General features: G+C 47.6%; 1 protein-coding gene and 1 long non-coding RNA gene across 3 annotated transcripts; one reads left to right on the forward strand and one right to left on the reverse strand.

Moving 5' to 3' along the window:
* Positions 1 to 1,162: 1,162 nt before the first annotated feature.
* Positions 1,163 to 25,379, reverse strand: RAB19 (RAB19, member RAS oncogene family). Of its 2 annotated transcripts, none has more exons than XM_033193339.1 (4): positions 25,099 to 25,369; positions 20,527 to 20,750; positions 16,831 to 17,014; positions 1,163 to 3,655 (listed from the first exon to the last, which is right to left on the reverse strand). In XM_033193339.1, the coding sequence occupies exons 2-4, from the start codon at positions 20,725 to 20,727 to the stop codon at positions 3,387 to 3,389; spliced, it is 654 nt and encodes a 217-aa protein (XP_033049230.1). In that variant the 5' UTR covers positions 20,728 to 20,750; positions 25,099 to 25,369; the 3' UTR covers positions 1,163 to 3,386. The 2 variants fall into 2 exon arrangements, with proteins under 2 accessions (XP_033049230.1, XP_033049231.1); XM_033193340.1 differs by having other exon boundaries at positions 2,631 to 3,655; positions 16,831 to 17,008; positions 25,099 to 25,379.
* On the forward strand, positions 8,201 to 15,967 carry LOC117072887. Its single transcript, XR_004432996.1, has 3 exons — positions 8,201 to 8,343; positions 8,737 to 8,740; positions 15,933 to 15,967. It is a non-coding gene; the product is annotated as an uncharacterized LOC117072887 (long non-coding RNA).

Raw genomic sequence — 25,379 nt, forward strand, 5'->3', positions numbered from 1 at the left:
CCAGGTGTGGTGGCACACGCCTGTAATCCCAGCTATTCGGGAGGCTGAGGCAGGAGAATCACTTGAACCCAGGAGGCAGACGTTGCAGGGAGCCAGATCGTGCCATTGCACGCCAGCCTGGGCAACAAGAGCGAAACCCAATCTCAAAAAAAAAAAAAAAAAAGGGCTGGGCACAGAGGCTCACACCTGTAATCCCAGCACTTTGGGAGGCTGAGGGGTTGGATCACGAGGTCAGGAGATCGAGGCCATCCTGGCTAACATGGTGAAACCCCATCTCTACTAAAAATACAAAAAATTAGCTGGGTGTGGTGGCACACGCCTATAGTCCGAGCTACTCAGGAGGCTGAGGCAGGAGAATCACTTGAATCTGGGAGGCAGAGCTTGCAGTGAGCCGAGATCATGCCACTGCACTCCAACTTGGGCAACAGAGCAAGACACTGTTTCAGAAAAGAAAAAAAGAAAAGAAAAGAAAAAGAGTGGAGCAGGGAAAGGGGGGACTGAGAGCTACTGCTGGATGAGAGAAAGTCCAAGGATGTTAAGAGTAGCAGGCTGCGGCCGGGCGCGGTGGCTCAAGCCTGTAATCCCAGCACTTTGGGAGGCCGAGACGGGTGGATCACGAGGTCAGGAGATCGAGACCACCCTGGCTAACACGGTGAAACCCCGTCTCTACTAAAAATACAAAAAACTAGCCGGGCGAGGTGGCGGCACCTGTAGTCCCAGCTACTCGGGAGGCTGAGGCAGGAGAATGGCATGAACCCGGGAGGCCCCGCCTCCGGAGCTTGCAATGAGCTGAGATCTGGCCACTGCACTCCAGCCTGGGTGACAGAGCGAGACTCCGTCTCAAAAAAAAAAAAAAAAAAAAAAGAGTAGCAGGCTGGGCGCAGTGGCTCAAGCCTGTAATTCCAGCACTTTGGGAGGCTGAGGCGGGTGGATCACCTGAGGTCAGGAGTTCAAGACCAGCCTGACCGACATGGTGAAACCCTGTCTCTACTAAAAATACAAAAATTAGCCAGGTGTGGTGGTCTACCCCTGTAATCTTAGCTACTCAGGAGGCCGAGGCAGGAGAATCACTTGAACCTGGGAGGTGGAGGTTGCAGTGAGCTGAGATCGCGCCATTGCACTCCAGCCTGGGTGACACAGTGAGACTCCATCTCAAAAAAAAAAAAAAAAGAGGAGCAGCAGAACGCAGCTGGTACCTCTTTCCCCTCCACTGGCATCACAAACCAAGGGGACCATTCACTTCCCACAGACCTCACACAACTTCTGGCCACAAGAAGCAGCTCAGTAAGTGGCAGCTGCAGTCATAAGTGGTGTTTGCCCTCCGGAAGCCCCACGTGAGTGTCCACAGCTCCCTGGGACCCTGGAAGGGCTCCCTGGCCTGCTCCTGCTGCCTGCCCTGATGTCCCCTAACACAGTCCTGGAAACGAGGGGCGCCTGGTGCCTTCCAGCCTCCTCTTACATGTTTAGTTCTGAAATCCGGGGTTACTACATTCCAGAAGGCATCATCTGGCCACATCTCTGGCCACATCTTACAGAAGGAGCAATACAACGCTGGCTTGATATTCATCTATGAACCAATTTAATTTTAATTCAAAAATGACTTCTGATCTGGCAGATGATTTGGGGTTCTAGAAAGAAATTGGGCCAGGCATGGTGGCTGACGCCTGTAATCCCAGCTTTTTGGGAGGCTGAGGTGGGAGAATCCTGTGAGCTCAGGAATTGGAGACCAGCCTGGGCAACAGAGCAAGACTTCATTTCTACAATTAAAAAAAAAGAAAAAAGACTGGGCGCAGCAGTTCACGCCTGTAATCCCAGCACTTTGGGAGGCCGAGACGGGTGGATCACGAGGTCAGGAGTTCGAGACCAGCCTGGCTAACATGGTGAAACCCCATCTCTACTAAAAATACAAAAATTAGCTAGGCGTGGTGGTGGGCGCCTGTAATCCCAGATACTAGGGAGTTGAGGCAGGAGAATCGATTGAATCTGGAAGGGAGAGGTTGCGGTGAGCCGAGATCATATCATTGCACTCCAGCCTGGGCAACAAGAGTGAAACTCCGTCTCAAAAAAAAAAAAAAAAAAAGGCCGGGCATGGTGGCTCATGCCTGTAATCCCAGCACTTTGGGAGGCCGAGACAAGTGGATCACGAGGTCAGGAGTTCAAGACCAGCCTGGCCAACATAGTGAAACCCAGTCTGTACTAAAAATACAAAAAAAAAATTACCTGGGCGTGGTGGTGGGCGCCTATAGTCCCAGCTACTTGGGAGGCTGAGGCAGGAGACTCGCTTGAACCCAGGAGGTGGAGGTTGAGGTTGCAGTGAGCAGAGATCGCACCACTGCATTCCAGCCTAGGTGACAGAGTAAGACTCAGTCTCAAAAAAAAAAAAAGAAGAAGAAGAAGAAGATCTGGTGTGGTGGCTCATGCCTATAATCCCAGCACTTTGGGAAGCTAATGTGGGCAGATCACTTGAGCTCAGGAGTTCAAGGTCAGCCTGAGCAACATGGTGAAACCTCGTCTCTACAAGTACAAAAATTAGCCAGGTGTGGTGGCGTGTGCCTGTAGTCCCGGCCACTTGGGAGACTGAAGTGGGAGAATCTCTTGAACCCAGAATGCGGAGGTTGCAGTGAGCCAAGATCCCACCACTGTACTCCAGCCTGGGTGACAGAGTATGACCCTGTCTCAAAGAAAAAAAAAAAAAAAAGAAAAGAAAGAAAGAAAAAAAAATTGTAGGTGTCTCCCCTATCCCAGGTGGGTGGCCAAGGGACCCCTGCTAGAATAGAGTGAATTCCAGTTCCATCTCCATCAGACAGTTCCTGACCATTTGGCAAGATGGTACTTCTGGTATATCTGCTAAAAGGCTTTGTGAAGACCTGAGGTGTGAATGTCAGGAACAAAATAATAGCAGCATTCTGGTTTCTTATTGCGGGCTTTTGTTCCATTCTCCCTGCCTGAGCTGTTTCAAACTGCTCCAGAATGTTCCAAACAGCCTCTTCTCTCTCTTGCTGTTTCGCCTCCCTCCTCTCCTTTACTACGCTCTTCTTCAAGCAAGAAATAAAATTCAGTAGAAAGCAGCAGAAGCGTTGGGGAGACAGAAAAGTGAAAGGGGAGAAGAGTACAATTCATCCTCCCTCTCCTGGCCTGAAGTCCTGCTTTCTCCAGGAGTCAAGAGTCAGTGAAAACAATGGTGCTGGTTTTCCTGAGAGTCAGCAGCTATGACCTGTGGTGTGAGTCAAGGGAGAAGCGTGACCCATCCAGACCGGGAGGATTAGGGGTGAGCGGCAAGTCCACGCTGGGGTCTAAAGTGCCACTGGGGCAACACTACGGTATCCTGGCTACCTTTAGTTTCAGAGGCGGCCTCTTTGGTGGGTGTGACTGGCTTTGCAAACATCTTAGCAAGTGCAGTGGGTCTTTTCACTTGGACCCTGGGCCATAAGAACGGGGCTGGAGTCCAGTGGGAGGCTGTTCAGGGCACTCTCCCCATATAGGTGCAGGCTGTTGCGGGCGATCAGCTCCTTGGCCATGAGCACGAAGACTTCGTCTATGTTCTTGGATTCTTTGGCAGATGTCTCCAAAACGGCCAGGAGGCCATACTTCTCAGCCAGTGTGCAGGCATCTTCGAACAGGACGTGCCGCTTTTCCCAGAGGTCACATTTATTTCCTGGAAGTAAAAAGATAAGCAGATATTCCATTGAATAACTTAATCTGGTTTCTGGCCAGGCGCAGTGGCTCAAGCTTGTAATCCCAGCACTTTGGGAGGCCGAGACGGGCGGATCACAAGGTCAGGAGATCGAGACCATCCTGGCTAACACGGTGAAACCCTGTCTCTACTAAAAAAAAAATACAAAAAACTAGCCGGGCGAGGTGGTGGGGGCCTGTAGTCCCAGCTACTCGGGAGGCTGAGGCAGGAGAATGGCGTGAACCCGGGAGGCGGGGCTTGCAGTGAGCTGAGATCCGGCCACTGCACTCCAGCCTGGGCGACAGAGGGAGACTCTGTCTCAAAAAAAAAAAAAAAAAAAAAATCTGGTTTCTTTCAAGATGAACTTTACAAATAACATTTTAGTTCTTCAATAGGCATGCATGCATTCATTCACAAATGGTAACTGAGGGCACTTTTTTTTGTTTGTTTGTTTCTTTTGTTTTTTTGAGACGGAGTTTCACTCTTGTCTCAAGGTGGAGTGTAGGCTGTCGCCCAGGCTGGAGTGCAATTTGACTGTGGTGGTGATTAAAGGAATCTATGCATGTGATCAAATTGTGTATAATTATACACAATTTGTCGCCCAGGCTGGAGTGCAATGGCAGAATCTTGGCTCACTGCAAACTGCATCTCCTGGGTTCAAGCAATTCCCCTGCCTCAACCTCCCAAGCAGTTGGAATTACAGGCACCTGCCACCATGCCCGGCTAGTTTTGTATATTTAGTAGAGATGGGGTTTCGCCATATTGGCCAGGCTGGTCTTGAACTCCTGACCTCAGGTGATCTCCTGCCTCGGCCTCCCAAAGTGCTGGGATTACAGGTGTGAGCCACTGCACCCAGCCCTTGCTCCTCTTTTTACTCTCTTTCTTCCCCCCTCAAACAGCAGAGTGTTGGATGCTGTGTGAGACAGGGCTCATTTAGCTGAGTAGACTGTGATCAGGATTTGCTGGATTGGAGGTGCATAATGGAAGACTTTCTTTTTTTTTTCTGAGATGGAGTCTCGCTCTGTCACTCAGGCTGGAGTACAGTGGTGCTTTCTCGGCTCACTGCTACCTTTGCCCCCCAGGTTCAAACTATTCTTGTGCCTCAGACTCCTGAGTAGCTGGGATTACAGGCTAGTGCTACCATGCCTGGCTAATTTTTGTATTTTCAGTAGAGACAAGGTTTCACCATGTTGGCCAGGCTGGTCTTGAACTCCTGGCCTCCAGTGATCTGCCCACCTTGGCCTCCCAAAGTGCTGGGATTATAGGCATGAGCCACCAAGCCTGGCCTAAAGGACTTTCTGAGAAAGCTATAATTTACATACAATAAAAGTTTGCCTTGGTTTCCCTGAGGCAGGAATCTAAAGATAAAATTACTTTCCCACAGGATTTGTTCTACCAGATATCAAGATTTATTATAAAACTGTAGTAATTAAGACAAGCAGCCGGGCGAGGTGTCGGCGCCTGTAGTCCCAGCTACCCGGGAGGCTGAGGCAGGAGAATGGCGTGAACCCGGGAGGCGGAGCTTGCAGTGAGCTGAGATCCGGCCACAGCACTCCAGCCTGGGTGACAGAGTGAGACTCCGTCTCAAAAAAAAAAAAAAAAAAAAAAAAGACAAGCTAGACTAGTGTTTCTCAACCTGGTTTTCATTACTGTCCCCACAGGAGCCTCTGTAGAGATTTTTTTCCCTACTTCCCCCTTCTTCCATAAAACATGTTTAAGCCTTTTATTTTGAAACAATTATAGATATATGGGAAGTCATTATATATGTATATTATAGACATGTGTATATATATACACATATAGACACATATACATATATACATACATATCTATACATATATATACACATATCTATACATATATATACACATATATATATATATAGAGAGAGAAAGGGGGGTCCAGTTTACCCTTCACCCAGTTTCCCCCAATGGTAATATCTTGTATAACTATAGCACATTATCAATACCAGGAAACTGACATGGGTGCTATCCACAGACTTTAATCAGATTTCTTGTCATGAGGCCAGGCTTGATGGCTCATGCCTGTAATCCCTGCACTTTGGGAAGCCGAGGCAGGTGGATCACCTGAGGTCAGAAGTTTGAGACCAGCCTGACCAACATGGCGAAACCCCATCTCTACTAAAAATACAAAATTAGCTGGGTGTGGTGGTGGATGCCTGTAGTCCCAGCTACTTGGGAAGCCGAAGCAGGAGAATCACCTGAACCCAGGAGGCAGAGGTTGCAGCGAGCTGATATGGCACCATTGCACTCCAGCCTGGGCGACAACAGTGAAACGCCATCTCAAAAAAAAAAAAAAAAAGGCCGGGCGCGGTGGCTCAAGCCTGTAATCCCAGCACTTTGGGAGGCCGAGATGGGCGGATCACGAGGTCAGGAGATCGAGACCATCCTGGCTAACATGGTGAAACCCTGTCTCTACTAAAAATACAAAAAACTAGCCGGGCGACGTGGTGGGCACCTGTAGTCCCAGCTACTCGGGAGGCTGAGGCAGGAGAATGGCGTGAACCCGGGAGGCGGAGCTTGCAGTGAGCTGAGATCTGGCCACTGCACTCCAGCCTGGGTGGCAGAGCAAAACTCCGTCTCAAAAACAAAACAAAACAAAAAAAAAACCCAAAAAAAAAACCAATTTCTTGGCCAGGCGCGGTGGCTCACACCTGTAATCCCTGCACTATGGGAGGCCAAGGTGGGTGGATCACCTGAGGTCAGGAATTCGAGACCCGCCTGGCCAACATGGTAAAAACCCTGTCTCTACTAAAAATACAAAAAATTAGCTGGGTGTAGTGGCATGCACCTATAATCCCAGCTACTCAGGAGGCTGAGGCAGGAGAATCACTTGAACCTGGGAGGCAGAGGTTGCAGTGAACTAAGATCGTGCCACTGCGCTCCAGCCTGGGCAACAAGAACAAAATTCTTTCTAAAAAATAAAAAATAAAAAGATTTCTTGTTATGAAATGAATAAATGTCCCACGCACTTATTTGTGTGTATGTTTATAATTATACACAATTTGATCACATGCATAGATTCCTTTAATCACCACTACAGTCAAAGCACTGAACAGCTCCATTCTCATAAAGCTCTCTTTCATGTTATTCCTTTATAACTCTCACCACCCCCAGTCCTCCGCCCCTGCTAACCACCAATCTCTTCTAGTTCCAGAATATTATATAAATCGATTCATATACGCAACCTTCTGAGATTGTCTTTTTTTCACTCAGCATAATTCCTTTGAGATCCATTCAAGTTGTTGTATAAATCAGTAGTTTGTTTTCTGCATACCACTAATGGTTTTCACTGCTGAGTAGTATTCAATAGTATGCATGGACCAACATTTGTGGTTTTTTTTTTTTTTTTAAACATAGTCTCTCTGTTGCCCAGGCTGGATTCTCCTGCCTCTACCTCTTAAGTAGCTGGGACTCCAGGAGTGCGCCACCATGCCCAGCTAATTTTTGTATTTTTAGTAGAGACGGGGTTTCACCATGTTGGCAAGGCTGGCCTGAACTCCTGACCTCAGGTGATCTGCCCACCTTGGCCTCCCTACATGTTGGGATTACAGGCGTGAGCCACCACACCCAGCCAAGGACCAATATTTGTTTAACCATCCACCTTATTTATTTATTAATTTGAGCACAGCCTTGCTCTGTCGCCTAGGATGGAGTGCAGTGGTACGATCTTGGCTCACTGCAACCTCCACCTCCCAGATTCAAGCGATTCTCCTGCCTCAGCCTCTCGAGTAACTGGGATTACAGGTGTGCACCCCCATGCCTGGCTAATTTTTGTATTTTTTGGAAAGACAGGGTTTCACCATGTTTGCCAGGCTGGTCTTGAACTCCTGACCTCAAGTGTTCCACCCGCCTCGGCCTCCCGAAGTGCTGGGCTTACAGGCGTGAGCTACTGTGCCTGGCCTTTATTCATTTTTTTTTGAGACAGGGCCATGTCCTGTCACCTGGGCTGGAGTGCAGTAGCATGGTCATAGCTCACTGCAACGTTAATGTTCTGGGCTCAAGCAATCAGCCTCTCAAATAGCTAGGACTACAGGCACACACCACCACACATGGCAAATTTTTTGTTTTGTTTTGTTTTGTTTGTGTGTGTGTGACAGGGTCTCACTTTGTTGCCCAGGCTGGAGTTCAGTGGAGTGATCATGGCCTATGAAAATTTAATACCACAGATGTACTGTGTATGGCCCTTTGGAGGGTCATAAACCATTGTAATATTGAAGATATTTTCACTCCCAAGAGCATGAATGAATAAGATCAATGGAGAGGAAAAACAGCTAAGAAGCAAACTCATGTATAAATGATGTGTACTCTACAAAAAGATGGTGCCACAGAGCAGTGGAAAAGGCTGCCTTTTTTTTTTTTTTGAGACAGAGTCTCACTCTGTTGCCCAGGCTGGAGTGCAGTGGCACGATGTCGGCTCACTGCAACCTCCACTTCCCAGGTTCAAGTGATTCTCCTGCCTCTGCCTCCCAAGTAGCTGGGATTACAGGTACCCACCATAACGCCCAGCTAATTTTTGTATTTTTCTAGTAGAGATGGAGTTTTACCATGTTAGCCAGGCTGGTCTTGAACTCCTGACTTCAGATGATCAGCCCACCTCGGCCTCCCAAAGTGTTGGGTTTACAGGCGTTAACCACTGTGGCTGGCCAAGTTTCCCTTTTTAGTAAACTGTACCGAGACAATTAGATCTTTATATGAAAAAGTTTTGACCCATACCTTTCACCATACACAAAAAATCAATTACAGGTAGATCACAGATCTAAATGTAAAAGGCAGAGTAATGATAATAATTAATCGATTAAACTTTAAAAGGTAATATAATCTTGATGATTTCAATTAAGAAAAAATTTCCTAAATAGGACACAGGAAGCAATCATTATTAAAAGAAAAGATCAATAGATTAAAATATATTAAAATTAAGAGGGTCTGTTCACCAAAACACACCATCAAGAGAGGAAAAGGCTGGGTATAGTAGTTCATGCCTGTAATCCCAGTGGTTTGGGAAGCTGAGGCAAGAGGATCACTTGAGCCCAGGAATTCAAGACCAGTCTGGGCAATACAGCAAGGCTCCATCTCTATAAAACATAAAAAAAACTAGCTGGGGTTGGACATGGTGCCTCACATCTCTAATCTCAGCACTTTGGGAGGCTGAGGCTGGTGGATTACTTGAGGCCAGGAGTTTGAGACCAGCTTGGCCAACATGGCGAAACCCCATCTTTACTCATAATACAAAAATTAGCTGGTGTAGTGGCACATGCCTGTAATCCCAGCTACTTGGGAGGTTGAGGCATGAGACTCGCTTGAACCCAGGAGGTGGAGGTTGCAGCGAGACAAGATTGGGCCACTGAACCCCAGCCTGGGTCACAGTTCGAGACTCTGCCTCAAAAAAAAAAAAAAAAAAGAAAACCAAAACCAAAACAAAACCTAACTGGACATGGTGGAATGCGCCTATCGTCCCAGCTACTTGGAAGATTGAGGCAGGAGGATTACTTCAGCCCAGGAGTTCGAAGCTGCAGTAAGCTAGGATGGCACTATTGCACTCCAGCCTGGGTGACAGAGTTGGACCCTATCTATAAAAAATAAAACATAAAAAAACCAAAATGTTCCTTCCTTCAGGTATTTTTAAGAGGAGACAGGGAAAGGTTACTCCACAGGGTGGAAGACGATGTTTGCAACACATGTAACTGACAAGGGCTGGGGCCTCCTTCAAGACAGCCTAGTGCAGGGAATGCAGGTGACAGATAGCCCAGCAGGACCCTAGTGCAGTGCCCCGGGGGGATAGCACCCCATCCCCTGTACCGTGCAGGCACTCATGCACAACCATGCTGCAAGATGCAGGATTCGATTCCTCTATCAGGCAACCTTGGCTTTTGAGCACCCCATCGCCTGAAAAATAAACCTTCTTCGAGTTGTGCTTAGTCTAAGACTCATTCTACCTACCAAGTTGTCCTTCCTCCGTTCACTCCTTCCCAGGGGCAGGTCTACATCTCATAGAAGACTCCCTGCCTCCTCCTTCTGCTCCTTCTTTTTTTTTTTGAGATGGAGTCTCGCTCTGTTGCCCAGGCTGGAGTGCAATGGTACAATCTCAGCTCACTGCAACCTCTGCCTCCCAGGTTCAAGCGATTCTCCTGCCTCAGCCTCCTGAGCAGCTGGGATTACAGTCGCCTGCCACCACACGCAGCTATTTTTTGTATTTTTAGTAGAGACGAGGTTTCACCATGTTGGACAGGCTGGTCTCGAACTCCTGACCTCAGGTGATCCACCTGCCTCGGCCTCCCAAAGTGCTGGGATTATAGGCATGAGCCACCGTACCCAGCCCTGCTCCTTCTTCTTTATCCCTCACTGCTGTTTCTCCCAATAACTCTCTTGCATGTCTATCTTATCCTGTCCCAACATCTGCTTCCTGGAGGACCCACACTGACACAGACTCATTTTCAGAAGATATAAGCTACTCTTAGGAATTAACAAGAAAAAGATAACAAACAGAAAAATGGAACTTGGACTTGAAAAGTATTTCACAACAGAGGATATCCAAATAGCTAACACACCTCTGAAAGGTGTTCAATCTCATTAATAGACAGGGAATTGCAAATGGAAAACACTAGTGATCTCATGACACATTTCTCAGGATGCATGGAAGTAAAAGGATTAACAGCACCAAATGTTGGTGAGGATGGAGAACAATTGGAACCTGCGCACACTGCTGATGGGAGTATAGACTAGAACAACAACTCTGCAAGTGGTTTGAGATTATCTAGAGTGGCATGACCATGCAATTTTTTTCCTGGGTATTACCCAGCAGAGCCGTGTGCCCATCGGCATCAATAAACATGTACCAGAATGCTCAGAGCAGCATTATTTTCCTAGTTGCCCCAAACTAGAAACGACTCAAATGTCCATTGCCAACAGAACAGAGAAATACTCTGTAGGGTGTTCTTGCAAAGAAATAGTATACAAATTATACAAAAGAATAGATTACAGCCACATGCAACAATGGATGAAACTCATAAACAATATCGAGGGAAATAAACTTAGGCAAAAAGGTATGATTTTGTTTATATATAACGTACAAAACAATAGCAAAACAAGATGAGACATGGTGGATCATGCCTGTAATCCCAGCACTTTGGGAGACTGAGATGGGTGGATCACTTGAGGTCGGGAGTTCAAGACCAGCCTGGCCAACATAGTAAAACCTGTATGTACTAAAAATACAAAAATCAGCTGGGCATGGTGGCACCTGCCTGTAATCCCAGCTACTTGGGAGTCTGAGGCATGAGAATCGCTTGAACTTGGGAGGCAGAGTTTGCAGTGAGCCGAGATCATGGCACTGCACTCTGGCCTGGACAATGGAGTGAGACTCCATCTCAAAAAAAAAAAAAAAAAAAAGAAAGAAGCAGGCCGGGCGCGGTGGCTCAAGCCTGTAATCCCAGCACTTTGGGAGGCCAAGCCGGGCGGATCACGAGGTCAGGAGATCGAGACCATCCTGGCTAATATGGTGAAACCCCGTCTTTACTAAAAAATACAAAAAACTAGCCGGGAGAGGTGGCGGGCGCCTGTAGTCCCAGCTACTCGGGAGGCTGAGGCAGGAGAATGGTGTAAACCCGGGAGGCGGAGCTTGCAGTGAGCTGAGATTCGGCCACTGCACTCCAGCCTGGGCAACAGAGCAAGACTCCATCTCAAAAAAAAAAAAAAAAACTACTACAGGCGCCCGCCACCTCACCCGTTAGTTTTTTTTGTATTTTTTTTAGTAGAGATGGGGTTTCACCGTGTTAACCAGGATGGTCTTGATCTCCTGACCTCATGATCTGCCCGTCTCGGCCTCCCAACGTGCTGGGATTACAGGCTTGAGCCACCATGCCTGGCCTGTTTTTTTTTTTTTAGAGACTGAGTCTCTGTCACCCAGGCTGGAGTGCAGTGGTGCAATCTTGGCTCATCACACCCTCCGCCTCCCAGGTGCAAGCAATTCTCCTGCCTCAGCCTCCCAAGTAGCTGGGATTACAGGTGCACGCCGCTATGCCTGGCTAATTTTCTTTTCTTTTTTGTATTTTAGTAGAGACAGGGTTTCACTGTGTTGCCCAGGCTGGTTTCGAACTCCTGAGCTCAGGCAATCTGCCCACCTCAGCCTCCCAAAGTGCTAGGACTATAGGCACGAGCCACCACGCCCGGCCAATATTCTCTGTCTTGACCCAGCTGGTGTTTGCTCAGCTGTTCCCTTTGAGATAAATCAATGTGTACTTTTCTTTATATACATTAATATGTCCCAACAAAAAAGATTTTGAAAATCCTTTCCCATAGTCACTGTCATCAACCTGCTCAGTGTCAAAGCTGGACTTAGATCATAATGATCCCCAAAGAAGTTTCAATCCAAGACCGTTTTCAGCAGACATTAGCACATTTGAGTGCTACAGTAGGCTGGGAAAGGGGTCCCATGGAGACCAGGCTCTAGCCTCAGACAGCTGTCAATGCTAAAAGGGTCTTTGCAGGTGTGATTAATTTGAGGATCTTGAGATGTGGGGATTATTCTGGATTAGCTGGGCAGGCCCTGAATGCAATCGCAAGTGTCCTTACAAGGCGGAGGCAGAAGGAGCCTTGATCCCATACAGGGAGGAGAACGTGATGTGAAGGCAGAGGCACACAAAGCCAAAGATTGCACCAGAAGCCAGAGGAAGTGAGGGACCGAGTCTCCCCTAGAGAGTCCAGAGGGGCACGGCCCTGCTAACACCTCCATTTCAGCCCCGGAGGACTGATTTCAGACTTGTTGCCTCCAGAACAGTGGGAGAACACATCTGCTGTTTTCAGCTCCCAGCTTGTGGCAGCTGGTTACAGCAGCCACAGGAAGCTCGTATAGTGCGTACCTTCAGGAGAACCATGCGAGTGTTTTTAGCTGGTGAGCCTGAAGCTCAGGGCTGAGCTCTGCTTCTAGAAGAAAGGAATGAGAGCCCCTGGTGGAGGAAGGGATGTGGTGGGAAAAGGAACCTCTGCAGCCAGGAATCTGATCTATTCCCTGCATCCTGCTCCATCTGTGGATTTTGACTTTTTTGTTTTATTATTATTATTTTTTTAGAGATAGGGTCTCCATCTGTTACCTACGCTGGAGCACAGTGGCTCAATAATATAGCTCACTTCAGCCTTGAACTCCCAGCCTCAAGTGATCTGCCCACCTCAGCCTCTGGAGTAGCTGAGACTACAGGCATATACCACTGAGTCAACTATGTATGTATGTATGTATTTATTTATTTGAGACAGAATCTCACTCTGTCACCCAGGCTGGAGTGCAGTGGTGTGCTCTTGGCTCACTGCAACCTCCGCCTCCTGGGTTCAAGCGATTCTTATGCCTCAACCTCCCAAGTAGCTGGGACTACAGGCACTCACTACCATGCCTGGCTGATTTTTTTTGTATTTTTAATAGAGCCGGGGTTTCACCATGTTGGCCAGGCTGGTCTCAAACTCCTGACCTCAAGTGATCCGCCCGCCTCGGCCTCCCAAAGTGCTGGGATTATAGGCGTGAGCCACTGTGCCCGGCCTTGAAGATTTTATTCAACTTGTTCTGTATGACTATTTATACATTTGACTGCATAAATAGTAATGTATTTGGCCATGGGGCATTGGCCCAGACCCTGCTGAGGGTGTTATGTAACACAGAGTACACTTTTCTAAAATCTGACAAATTCTGAACTCTGAAATATTTGAAAAATATTTGAAAAATATTTTGTTGAGTGACTGTGGATCTGTAAATATAACAGGACTTTAAGCAGAAGGTTTGGTTAAGATCCTTAGAGGGACAAATATCAGATGCTGAAGAAAGTTATGAGACAGAGCATCCAGGATAACCTATAAAAAAGGTCAGCTCCCTATAATCCCAGCACTTTGGGAGGCAGAGGCGGATGGATCACTTGAGGTTAGGAGTTTGAGACCAGTCTGTCCAGCACGGTGAAACTCTGTCTCTATTAAAAATACAAAAATTACCCAGGCATGGTGGCAGGTGCCTGTAATCCCATCTGCTTGGGAGGCTGAGGCAGGAGAATCACTTGAACCCTGGTGGCAGAGGTTGCAGTGAGCCGAGATTGCACCACTGCACTCCAGCCTGGGCAACACAGCAAGACCCTGTCTCAAAAAAAAAATTAAAAATAAATAAATAAATAAATAAAAAATGAGGTCACCTCCTAAAGTCCTTGCTGCGATGGAGTGGGGGTGGGAGAAAGATGGGAAGCAAGCCATGCCCAGAAGAAAGCAGGGCTGGGACCTGAAGTACCTTATGAACCATGTTCAGGAATATGTGCATTATTCTAAGGGAAATGGAGGCCTTTGAGGGTTTTACATGGTGCCATTAGGAGGAGCCGGACCCCCTGTGGCCAGCTAGAGGAGGAAGAGCTGTACCAATCAACATGCAATCAACCACTGACACTGGGGTCATTCCTGTGCTGATGAAGTGGCTTCAAGGAGCTGGGGATAAACTTCTGAGACAGAAAGAAGCACCTGTGTGAGGGACACTTCCGTGAGGGATGACATAAATTTTTCTGGATTCAGGTGGGGAGGCCACGTACAGAAAACAGGAAGGCCCCTGTGTCAGCCCTCTGACATGGACACTTTATAAACTGGGAGACTGCAACACTCCAGGTCATCTTTGGGGGCATTTTTAGAACCGAGGAAGAAGTGAGGCAGAGATGATTGTTATGAAAGACAGACTAGGGTAAAAATACCAAGAAAACATTCTGAGACACCTGGAAATCCTGCGACATCCTGGCATCTGTCACCCTTCTCTGATGCATCTGTTTCACAGAGCGACTAAAGATGGAGCTGGCTGAGGGAGAGGCAGCTGGGGGCTTGTGGGCTGGAGACAGGGAGCTGCCTTCAAAGACAGCACAGAGGGGCCAGGTGTGGTGGCTCACGCCTGTAATCCCAGCACTTTGGTAGGCCGAGGTGGGTGGATCACCTGAGGTCGGGAGTTCCAGACCAGCCTGGCCAACATGGTGAAATTCTGTCTCTACTAAAAATACAAACATTAGCTGAGGGTGGTGGTGGGAGCCTGTAATCCCAGCTACTTGGGAGGCTGAGGCAGGAGAATTGCTTGAACCTGAGAAGCGGAGATTACAGTGAGTCAAGGTCATGCCACTGCACTCCAGCCTGAGCAACAGAGCAAGACTCCGTCTCAAAAAGAGAGAAGGTAGCACAGAGGGAGGCACCTGAGGTTGGACAGCTTTCCCTTCAGCCCTGAGGAAGAACTGCCTCCATTGTGTCCTGGAGATGCATGACCTTAATAAAAAGGTAGATCTGGTCCACATTCCTGGGGAAACCGCACATAGCTTAGAACTGCTTCATTCTCAAGTGAGATGCGTGCTCTGCCCTTCTCTAGGAGTCACCATTGCTGGGTTTCCTTCTGCCCCTGGAGGGCATGGGCTGCACCTGCCTGTCCACTCCGGCCCTTTGTATGCCATGGCACAGCTCTCCCATCTTTGTTCTACTAGGACATAACTGTTTCCTTTTATTATTTATTTATTTTATTTTTTTAAGAGACAAGGTTTTGCTTTCTCACCCAGGCTGGAGTGCAGTGGTATGATCACAGCTCCCTGCAGCCTCAAATTCCTGGGCTCAAGTGATCCGCCCCCCCCCCCCCCAACCTCCCAAGTAGCTGGGACTATAGGCCTGTGCCACCACATCTCACTATTTTATTTTGTTTTAGTTTTTGTAGAGATGAAGTCTCACTATGTTGACCAGGATGGTCTCAAGCTATCTTCCTGCCTCAGCTTCCCAAAGTGCTGGGATTACAGGCATGAACCACCACACCTGGCCCAAAGACATTCATCACAGAAATAGAAAAGATTATCCTAAAATTTATATGGAAGCATGAAAGACTCAGAATAGCCAAAGATATCCTGAGCAAAAAGAACCAACCTCGAGGAATCACATTGCCTGACTTCAAATTATACTATAGAATTATAGTAACCAAAACAGTGTGGTACTGATAAAAACAGACACATAGACCAATGGAACACAATATGGAATCCAGAAATAAATCCATACATCTGCAATAAAGTCACTTTCAACAAAGGTGCTAAGAACACATGTTGGAGAAAGGACAGTCTCTTCAATAGATGGTGCTGGGAAAACTGGATACCCATATGGAGTGCAATGGTATAATCTCAGCTCACTGCAACCTCTGCCTGCTGGGCTCAAGCAATCCTCCCTCCTCAGCCTCCTGAGTAGCTGGGACTGCAGGTGCACACCACCACACTCAGCTAATTTTTTTTTATTTTTTGTAGAGACAAGGTTTTGCCATGTTGCTCAGGCTGGTCTCGATCTCCTGGGCTCAAGCAATTTACCTGCCTCACCCTCCAAAGTGCTGGGATTACAGGCATGAGCCACTGCGCCCCACCTAGTTTATGTATTTTAATGTAAATTATTGGTAAACACTTATAATTGACTCTTCTTTTTTCTTTTTAAAAATCCACTTATGGCCGGGAGCGGTGGCCCACACCTGTAATCCCAGCACTTTGGGAGGCCGAGGCGGGCAGATCAGGAGGTAAGCAGATCGAGACCATTCTGGCTAACATGGTGAAACCCCGTTTCTACTAAAAATACAAAAAAATTAGCCAGGCGTGGTGGCAGGCGCCTGTAGTCCCAGGTACTCGGGAGGCTGAGGCAGGAGAATGGCATGAACCCGGGAGGTGGAGCTTGCAATGAGCTGAGATCGTGCCACTGCACTCGAGACTGGGTGACAGCGCAAGACTCCGTCTCAAAAACAAACAAACAAGCCGGGTGCGGTGGCTCAAGCCTGTAATCCCAGCACTTTGGGAGGCCGAGACGGGCGGATCACGAGGTCAGGAGATCGAGACCATCCTGGCTAACACGGTGAAACCCCGTCTCTACTAAAAAATACAAAAAACTAGCTGGGCGAGGTGGCGGGCGCCTGTAGTCCCAGCTACTCGGGAGGCTGAGGCAGGAGAATGGCGTAAACCCGGGAGGCGGAGCTTGCAGTGAGCTGAGATCCGGCCACTGCACTCCAGCCTGGGCGACAGAGCGAGACTCCGTCTCAAAAAAAATAAAAAATAAAAAATAAAAAAATAAAAATAAAAAGAAAGCTGAGCATCCTCAGAGGAGAGTAAACCAAAGTTAAAAACTTTAAAAATGCCATACCAATCAGCATAATGACCAAATTTGCAGCTCCATATTTCTCTATCTCATGAATCCAGTGAGGGACTGACTCAAACGTGGACCGCCGGGTGAGGTCATAGGCGATGATGGCCGCATGGGCACTGCGGTAGTAGCTTTGGGTGATGGTGCGAAAGCGCTCCTGGCCAGCTGTGTCCCACACCTGCATCTGGAGAAGGACAGGAAGGGGAGTCCAAATCAGGGGTTCCCACAGGTAATGGGAACTCCTTTTCCTACATCATCTTAAAAACACAGTTTTCTGGGTCTCACTTCTAGATATTCAGACCCAGCAGATCTAGAGTAGGATGCAGGAATCTATTCTTTCAATTTTTCACTGGATGACTTGGGTATGCTCCTTGGCTGGGGAATGACCATCTAAGACAAACTTGTCCATCCTGCAACCTGCGGGACACATTTGGCCCAGGACAGCTTGGGATGTGGCCCAACACAAATTTTTAAACTTTCTTAAAATATGAGATCTTTTTGCAATTTTTTTTTTTTTTTTAGCTCATCAGGTATCATTAGTGTTAGTGTAATTTATGTGTGGCCCAAGACAATTCTTCTTCCAACATGGCCCAGGAAAACCAGAAGCTTGGACAGCCCTGATTGAAGGGATGCTGCTGTCAGAGAGGCGGACCTATTTTATCCTGGGGTCTTCTGTTCTTTGCCTGTTCACCTGATTCATCACGTGGTCCAGATTTGGGGGCTCATCTTTTGAGGCTGCCCATGGATCTGAACACTGGCAAAGGTGATAATATTGGCCGAACTGTTTTAATTTTAAAGGAACACTCAAGCTGTTCATGTCTGGAATGTCCTCACAATAATGCCTCCCAAATTAGCCACCCAAGCGGCAGCACCAATTCACACAGCCTCTCACGGTGTCTGAGGGTAACAATTTCTTCATATTCTCATACTATTTATATAAAATTTATTTTTTAGAGAAAGTTTGCAAACCATACACCAAAGCTAGAGATAATAGAAAAATGAGGCTGGGTGCAGCGGCTCATGCCTATGATCCCAGCACTTTGGGAGGCTGAGGTGGCGGATTGCTTAAGCTCAGGGGTTTGAGACCAGCCTGGCAATATGGTGAAACCCCATCTCTATGAAACATACAAAAATTAGCTGGGCATGGCAGCACATGCCTGTAGTCCCAGCTACTTGGGAGACTGAGGCAGGAGGATCCCTTGAGCACAGGAGGTCGAGGCTGTAGTGAGCTGAGATCATGCGCCACTGCCCTCCATCTGGGCAACAGAGTGAGACCCTGTCTCAAAAAAAAATAAAAAAAAACCCTCATACACCTATCATCCAGATTTAATAATTAATGAGATTTTGTTACTTGCTTCATCTAGCCCTTTCTGTTGATTTCTTTGAGGTATTTTAAAATTTTTTAAATTTTTATTTATTATTTTAACTCTTTGAGACAGAGTCTTGCTGACTCCCAGGCTGGAGTGCAATGGTGTGATGTGGGTTCACTGCAACCTCTGTCTCCTGGGTTCAAGTAGTTTTCATGCCTCAAGCCTCCCGAGCAGCTGGGATTACAGGCGTGTGCCACCATGCCCAGTTAATTTTTTGTATTTTTGGTAGAGACAGGTTTTCACCACATTGGCCAGGCTGGTCTTGAACTCCTGACCTTGGGTAATCCTCCTGCCTCGGCCTCCAAAAGTGCTGGGATTACAGGCGTGAGCCACCGTGCCTGGCAGTTTATGGCATTTTTGAGCACATAGAAAATTTGACCTCTTTTTTTTTGAGACTCTGTCACCTAGGCTGGAGTCCAGCGGTATGATCTCGGCTCACTGTAACCTCTGCCTCCCAGGTTTGAGAGATTCTCGTGCCTCAGCCTCCTGAGTAGCTGGGACTACAGGCGCCCACCACCACGCCTGGCTAGTTTTTGTATTTTTAGTAGAGACAGGGTTTCAACATGTTGGCCAGGCTGGTCTTGAACTCCTGACCTCAAGTGATCCACCCGCCTTGGCCTCCCAAAGTGCTAGGATTACAAGTGAGAGCCACCTTGCCTGGCCGCTAGAAAATTTGACCTTTTAAGGCCAGGCATGGTGGCTCATGCCTGTAATCCCAGCACTTTGGGAGGGTGAAGTGGGAGGATTTGAGCCCTGGAGTTTGAAACTGGCCTGAGCAACACAGGAAAATCCCATCTCTATAACAAATTTAAAAAATGAGTTGGGCATGATGGGGTGCACCTGTGGTCCCAGCTATTCAGGAGGCTGAGGTGAGAGGATTGCTTGAGCCAGGGAGATGGAGGCTGGAGTGAGCTGTGATCATGCCACTGCACTTTAGCCTGGGTGACAGAACAAGACCCTGTCTCAGGCTGGGTGTGGTAGCTCACACCTGTAATCCCAGCACTTTGGGAGGTAGAGGCGGGTCAATCACTTGAGGTCAGGAGTTTGAGACCAGTCTGGCCAGCATAGTGAAACCCTATCTCTACTAAAAATACAAAACTTAGCCAGGCGTGGTGGTGTGCACCTGTAAATCCAGCTACTTGGAATGCTGAGGCATGAGAATTGCTTGAGCCCAGGAGGCAGAGATTGCAGTGAGCTGAAATTGCGCTCCTGCACTCCAGCCTGGGTGATGGAGTGAGACTCTGCCTCAAAAAAACAAAAACAAAAAGCCCTGTCTATCCCCTCCCCCCACCAAAAGAAAAAAAAAAGCAAATTTGACCTTTATATAGTTAGAGAAATGTATGAATTTGACCTTCATAGTTAGATTCAGCAGTATTTTTTTTATCAGCTTCTGGATTCGTGTCTCATTTAAAGCCTGATTTTCCCATTCCATGATGAGAAAAATAAATACTCCCATGTTTTCTTCCACTATTTGTATGATTTTATGTTTTGTATTGAAATATTTTATTGCTCAGACATGTGCTTTGTTGTTGCGAATTCTGGCTAAAAAAAGTGGAACTGGCTGGGTGCAGTGGCTCACACCTGTAATCCCAGCACTTTGGGAGGCCGAGGCGGGCAGATCATGAGGTCAGGAGATCCAGACCATCCTGGCTAACGCAGTGAAACCCTGTCTCTACTAAAAACAAAAAAAAAAAGCCCTGTCTATCCCCTCCCCCCACCAAAAGAAAAAAAAAAGCAAATTTGACCTTTATATAGTTAGAGAAATGTATGAATTTGACCTTCATAGTTAGATTCAGCAGTATTTTTTTTATCAGCTTCTGGATTCGTGTCTCATTTAAAGCCTGATTTTCCCATTCCATGATGAGAAAAATAAATACTCCCATGTTTTCTTCCACTATTTGTATGATTTTATGTTTTGTATTGAAATATTTTATTGCTCAGACATGTGCTTTGTTGTTGCGAATTCTGGCTAAAAAAAGTGGAACTGGCTGGGTGCAGTGGCTCACACCTGTAATCCCAGCACTTTGGGAGGCCGAGGCGGGCAGATCATGAGGTCAGGAGATCCAGACCATCCTGGCTAACGCAGTGAAACCCTGTCTCTACTAAAAATACAAAAAAAAAAAAAAAAAATTAGCCACGCGTGGTGGTGGGCACCTGTACTCCCAGCTACTTGGGAGGCTGAGACAGGAGAATGGCGTGAACCTGGGAGGTGGAGCTTGCAGTAAGCCAAGATCGCACCACTGCACTCCAGCTTGGGCAACGGAGCAAGATTCTGTCTCAAAAAAAAAAAAAAGGTGGAATCAGTCCCATCCCAGTGCCCTCTGACCTTCACTTTCTTGCCATCAATATCAAGGGAGCGCACGGTAAAGTCCACTCCAATCGTGTTCTGCTGTGTCTCCGTGTAGACTCCAGACTTGAAATGCTGCACCACACACGTCTTCCCCACATTGGAATCCCCAATGAGGATAATCTTGAACAAATAGTCAAAGTTCTCATCTGCTGCCCTGGCTGAGCTGGAGAAGTGCATGATTCTTGCCACCTAGAATAGAGCTAGGTAGAAAGGATGGAATTCAGCACCAGGAACTGGGGATCCAGTACAAGACAAGACGGAGGGAGGTCATTACCTTCACAGCGCTACATCCTTGTGAGAGGATGATGCTAATGATGCTAGTTAGGCACAGAGGAGTTGCTCCCATAAGCTGACATCTGCCTTACATGTGCTGATCTTACTTTAGGGGTGCTCTTGGAATAAAGAATTTCTACTGCCATTCTCTGGTGGGTCCAGTGGACGGTCAACACCATCAGAGAAAAGCAGTGATATATCCTAGGCCTAGAGATGAGGTGCCACATGCTCCATCAGAGTGCCTGGAGAGCAGGAGGATGGCAGAGGAAATGCCTACAGCAGTGACTCACCTGCCATTGGACGTCCCACCAGTGTCAATTTTACCTGGGGAGAAAGACTCCCAACTGCTATAAGGCTGACCATCCAGGCCAGGCACAGTGGCTCATGCCTGCAATCCCAGTGCTTTGGGAGGCTGAGGTGGGTGGATCACCTGAGGCTGTGAGTTCGAGACAAGCCTGAACAACACGGAGAAACCCCGTCTTTACTAAAAATGTAAAATCAGCTGGGTGTGGTGGCTCATGCCTGTAATTCTAGCTACTTGGGAGGCTGAGGCAGGAGAATCCCTTGAACCCAGGAGGCGGAGGTTGCAGTGAGCTGAGATCACGCCATTGCACTCCAGCCTGGGCAACAAGAGTGAAACTCCATCTCAAAGAAAAACCAAAAACAAAAATGTTGACCATCCAGGCAGCCAACAACAAGGATTGATAAGCGGTGATTGGTAAGTCAACTTGGAGAAGAGTGACATGGCCTTTTTGTCTTGTTTGGAGCCTAATTTTTTCAACCAGGAAATTAGGATTTTGAGAATATTCAAAATTAAAATCATGGCTATAATGTTATGGCATATTTTACCAAAGGCTGGTTATGGCATGTTTTACCAAAGGTTTTTTCTTTTCTTTTTCTTTTTTTTTTGAGACAGAGTCTTGCTCTGTCGCCCAGGCTGGAGTGCAATCTCAGCTCACTGCGACCTCTGCCTTCCAGTTCAAATGATTCTCCTGCCTCAGCCTCCCGAGTAGCTGGGACTATAGACCTGCACCACCACACCCAGCTAATTTTTGTATTTTTAGTAGAGACAGGGTTTCACCATGTTGGTCAGGCTGGTCTCGAATGCCTGACCTCAAGTGATTTACTCACCTCAGCCTCCCAAAGTGCCGGGATTACAGGCCTGAGTCACCACGCACTGCCGGAAAATTAAGGTTTCTAATTATAGTGTTTCACAAACTAACTGATTATCAGAATTATCTGTGAGTATCATTGAAAAATATACATTTCCTTCTTTTTTTTTTTTCTTTTTTTTTTTTTTTTTTGAGACGGAGTCTGGCTCTGTCTCCCAGGCTGGAGTGCAGTGGCCGGATCTCAGCTCAGTGCAAGCTCCGCCTCCCAGGTTTACGCCATTCTCCTGCCTCAGCCTCTGGAGTAGCTGGGACTACAGGCGCCCGCCACCTCACCCGGCTAGTTTTTTGTATTTTTAGTAGAGACGGGGTTTCACCGTGTTAGCCAGGATGGTCTCGATCTCCTGACCTCGTGATCCACCCGTCTCGGCCTCCCAAAGTGCTGGGATTACAGGCTTGAGCCACCGCGCCCGGCCTTTCTTTTTTTTTTTGAGACAGAGTTTCACTCTTCTTGCCCAGGCTGGAGTGCAATGGTGTCATCTTGGCTCACTGCAACCTTGGCCTCCCCGGTTCAAGTGATTCTCTTGCCTCAGCCTCCCAAGTAGCTGGGATTACAGGCGCCTGCCACCAGGCTCAGCTAATTTTTGTATTTTTAGTCGATACGGGGTTTCACGATGTTGAGCAGGCTGGTTATGAACTCCAGTCATCTGACCTCAGGTGATCTGCCCACCTCGGCCTCCCAAAGCGTTGAGATTACAGGCATGAGCCACTGTGTCTGGTTGGAAAATAAAGGTTTCTAATGACAGTGTTTCACAAACTAACTGATGGTCAGAATTATCTGGGAATATCATTGAAAAAAATATATTTTCGGAGCTCATCCCAGACTTGCTAAACTAATTTTACCTTATTCTTTTAAAAATTATTATTATTATTATTATTATTATTTGAGACGGAGTCTCGCTCTGTCACCCAGGCTGGAGTGCAGTGGCCAGATCTCAGCTCACTGCAAGCTCCGCCTCCCGGGTTCACGCCATTCTCCTGCCTCAGCCTCCCGAGTAGCTGGGACTACAGGCACCGCCACCTTGCCCGGCTAGTTTTTTGTATTTTTAGTAGAGACGGGGTTTCACCATGTTAGCCAGGATGGTCTCGATCTCCTGACCTCGTGATCCGCCCGTCTCGGCCTCCCAAAGTGCTGGGATTACAGGCTTGAGCCACCGCACCCGGCCTAAAAATTATTTCTTAGTATTCTTTTTCTTTTTCTTTTTTTTTTTTTTTGAGACAGAGTCTTGCTCTGTCACTCAGGTTGGAGTGCAGTGGTATGATCTCAAAACTGCACCGGGCCAGGTTTTGTGTTTTGTGTTTTTAACTTTAAAATATGTTTACTGGTTGGGCGCGGTGGCTCAAGCCTGTAATCCCAGCACTTTGGGAGGCCGAGACGGGCGGATCATGAGGTCAGGAGATCGAGACCATCCTGGCTAACACAGTGAAACTCCGTCTCTACTAAAAAATACACACACACAAAAAAAACTAGCTGGGCTAGGTGGCAGGTACCTGTAGTCCCATCTACTTGGGAGGCTGAGGCAGGAGAATGGCATAAACCCGGGAGGCGGAGCTTGCAGTGAGCCGAGATCCGGCCACTGCACTCCAGCCTGGGCGACAGAGCGAGACTCCGTCTCAAAGAAAAAAAAAAAAAAATATGTTTACTGTGCCAGGTGCAGTCGCTCATGCCTGCAATCCCAGCACTTTGTGAGGCCAAGGCAGAAGGATCACTTGATGCCAGGAGGTTGAAAGTAGTCTGGTCAACATAATGAGACTCCCCACCGCCCCCCCACCCCCCTGCCCATCTTTATTAAAATCATAAGAAATAGGCCGGGTGCAATGGCTCACACCTGTAATCCCAGCAATTTGGGAGGCTGAGGCAGGTGGATCACTTGAGGTCAGGAGTTCAAGATCAGCCTGGCCAACATGGTGAAACCCCATCTCTACTAAAAATACAAAAAATTAGCCGGGTGTGGTGTCATGCACCTATAATCCCAGCTACATGGGAGGCTAAGGCAGGAGAATGGCTTGAACCCAGAGGGCAGAGGTTGTGGTGAGCCAAGATCGCACCATTGCAGTCCAGCCTGGGCAACAAGAGCGAAACTCCATTTCAAAACACAAACAAACAAACAAAAACACAAAACCTCTCTCTCTTTTCCCTCCCCTACCCTCCCCTCTTCTCTCTCATGCTGTCTCTTCCCCATATGATTCTGATGACGAGCCAGGTTTGGAAAACACCAATTGAACAAGTCACCTACCTGAAACTTTACTCCTACCATCAGCATCCGTGGCTTAAATGTCCACCCATGCTTAAATATCTCTGATCACAAGGAACTGACTACCTCCTGAAAAATTTCCATTTTACACTGCGCAGTTCTCACTTCTGTGGGATTGATACCTCCCTCCATGAGGTTTCCATCTGTCTAGCTCAGTGCTATCCTTACTCTGCCAAGACACATCACATTCCTGTTCCACATGACAGCCCATCAGATATTTGAAGCAGCAAGAATATCCCCCCGAGGAGAATATCCCCATCTTCTTTAACTGTTCTTCATGAGAGTGTGTTCGGACTCCTCATCCAATAGCTCTAAAAGTAACTGAAACCTGATCCCACTTAATGATCACATCTGATGTGCTGCAAATTGCCCCTGCCTTGTGACATCCTTCTTCACTTCTCTGTTTTACCCTGGTTTTCTCTAAAGTCATAGACAAGGACAGTCTGTCTCATCACACAAGGTAAAATGCACTCAAGTGTCCAATCTGCATGCAAAAACCCAGGGCTTTAAGGCGATGAAGAAGGATCCCATACCTTTCTTGGACCTCTCTGAAATCAATATGGGTAGATGATCCAGCAGACAACAGACACAAGCAAACCACTTTTTTCCTGTCTGACTTTTCAACTACAGACAGCCATTCCACTTCCGGTGTCTTGGTCTTATCACTGTAACTTGAGCTGAGACTTTACTTCCATGTCTCCCCCCACCCTCCGGAGTCCTCAGGGTTTCCACGAAAGCCCCCTTTCATTTAGCTTACAAGCCTTGCCGGGAGACACAGCAGCGTCCACCCCGATGATGTCCTCCCGCCGGCATCCCGCAACCTTCGCCTTCCTGGTTCACCTGTCACTTACCTGTCCGGCTCTCTCACCTCTGCTGGTCAGCAGGTAATGTTTTCTCTTTCTTCTGGTTTTCCTTTTCAGCCCTCAGTGCCCCCTTCTTCCTCCTGCCTCGCTGCTTGGTGGGAAGTGTAGTTCTGGCCCCAGGTGTCAGGTTTGGCGTCCTGAGAAAGTGAAAGGAAAGTACAATCCCTCCCACCTGCCCTGAGCCCAGGGCTGCCGCAGGGTACAAAGCGCCAGGTGAAAGTGGCCAGCACAGGGCAGAACGCAGAACCGGCTTTCTCACCAGCCTTTGC

Source organism: Trachypithecus francoisi, unplaced genomic scaffold, assembly GCF_009764315.1.
Source record: "Trachypithecus francoisi isolate TF-2019V2 unplaced genomic scaffold, Tfra_2.0 Lachesis_group4, whole genome shotgun sequence".
NCBI lineage: Eukaryota > Metazoa > Chordata > Mammalia > Primates > Cercopithecidae > Trachypithecus > Trachypithecus francoisi.

Coding starts and splice junctions, on each gene's coding strand:
- RAB19 (XM_033193339.1), bottom strand. CDS start 20,727: ATGCACTTCTCCAGCTCAGCCAGGGCAGCAGATGAGAACTTTGACTAT. Junction 17,015..20,526: donor TTGATGGCAAGAAAGTGAAG/GTCAGAGGGCAC, acceptor GTCCTTCTCCAG/ATGCAGGTGTGGGACACAGC. Junction 3,656..16,830: donor TTTGGTCATTATGCTGATTG/GTATGGCATTTT, acceptor TTTTACTTCCAG/GAAATAAATGTGACCTCTGG.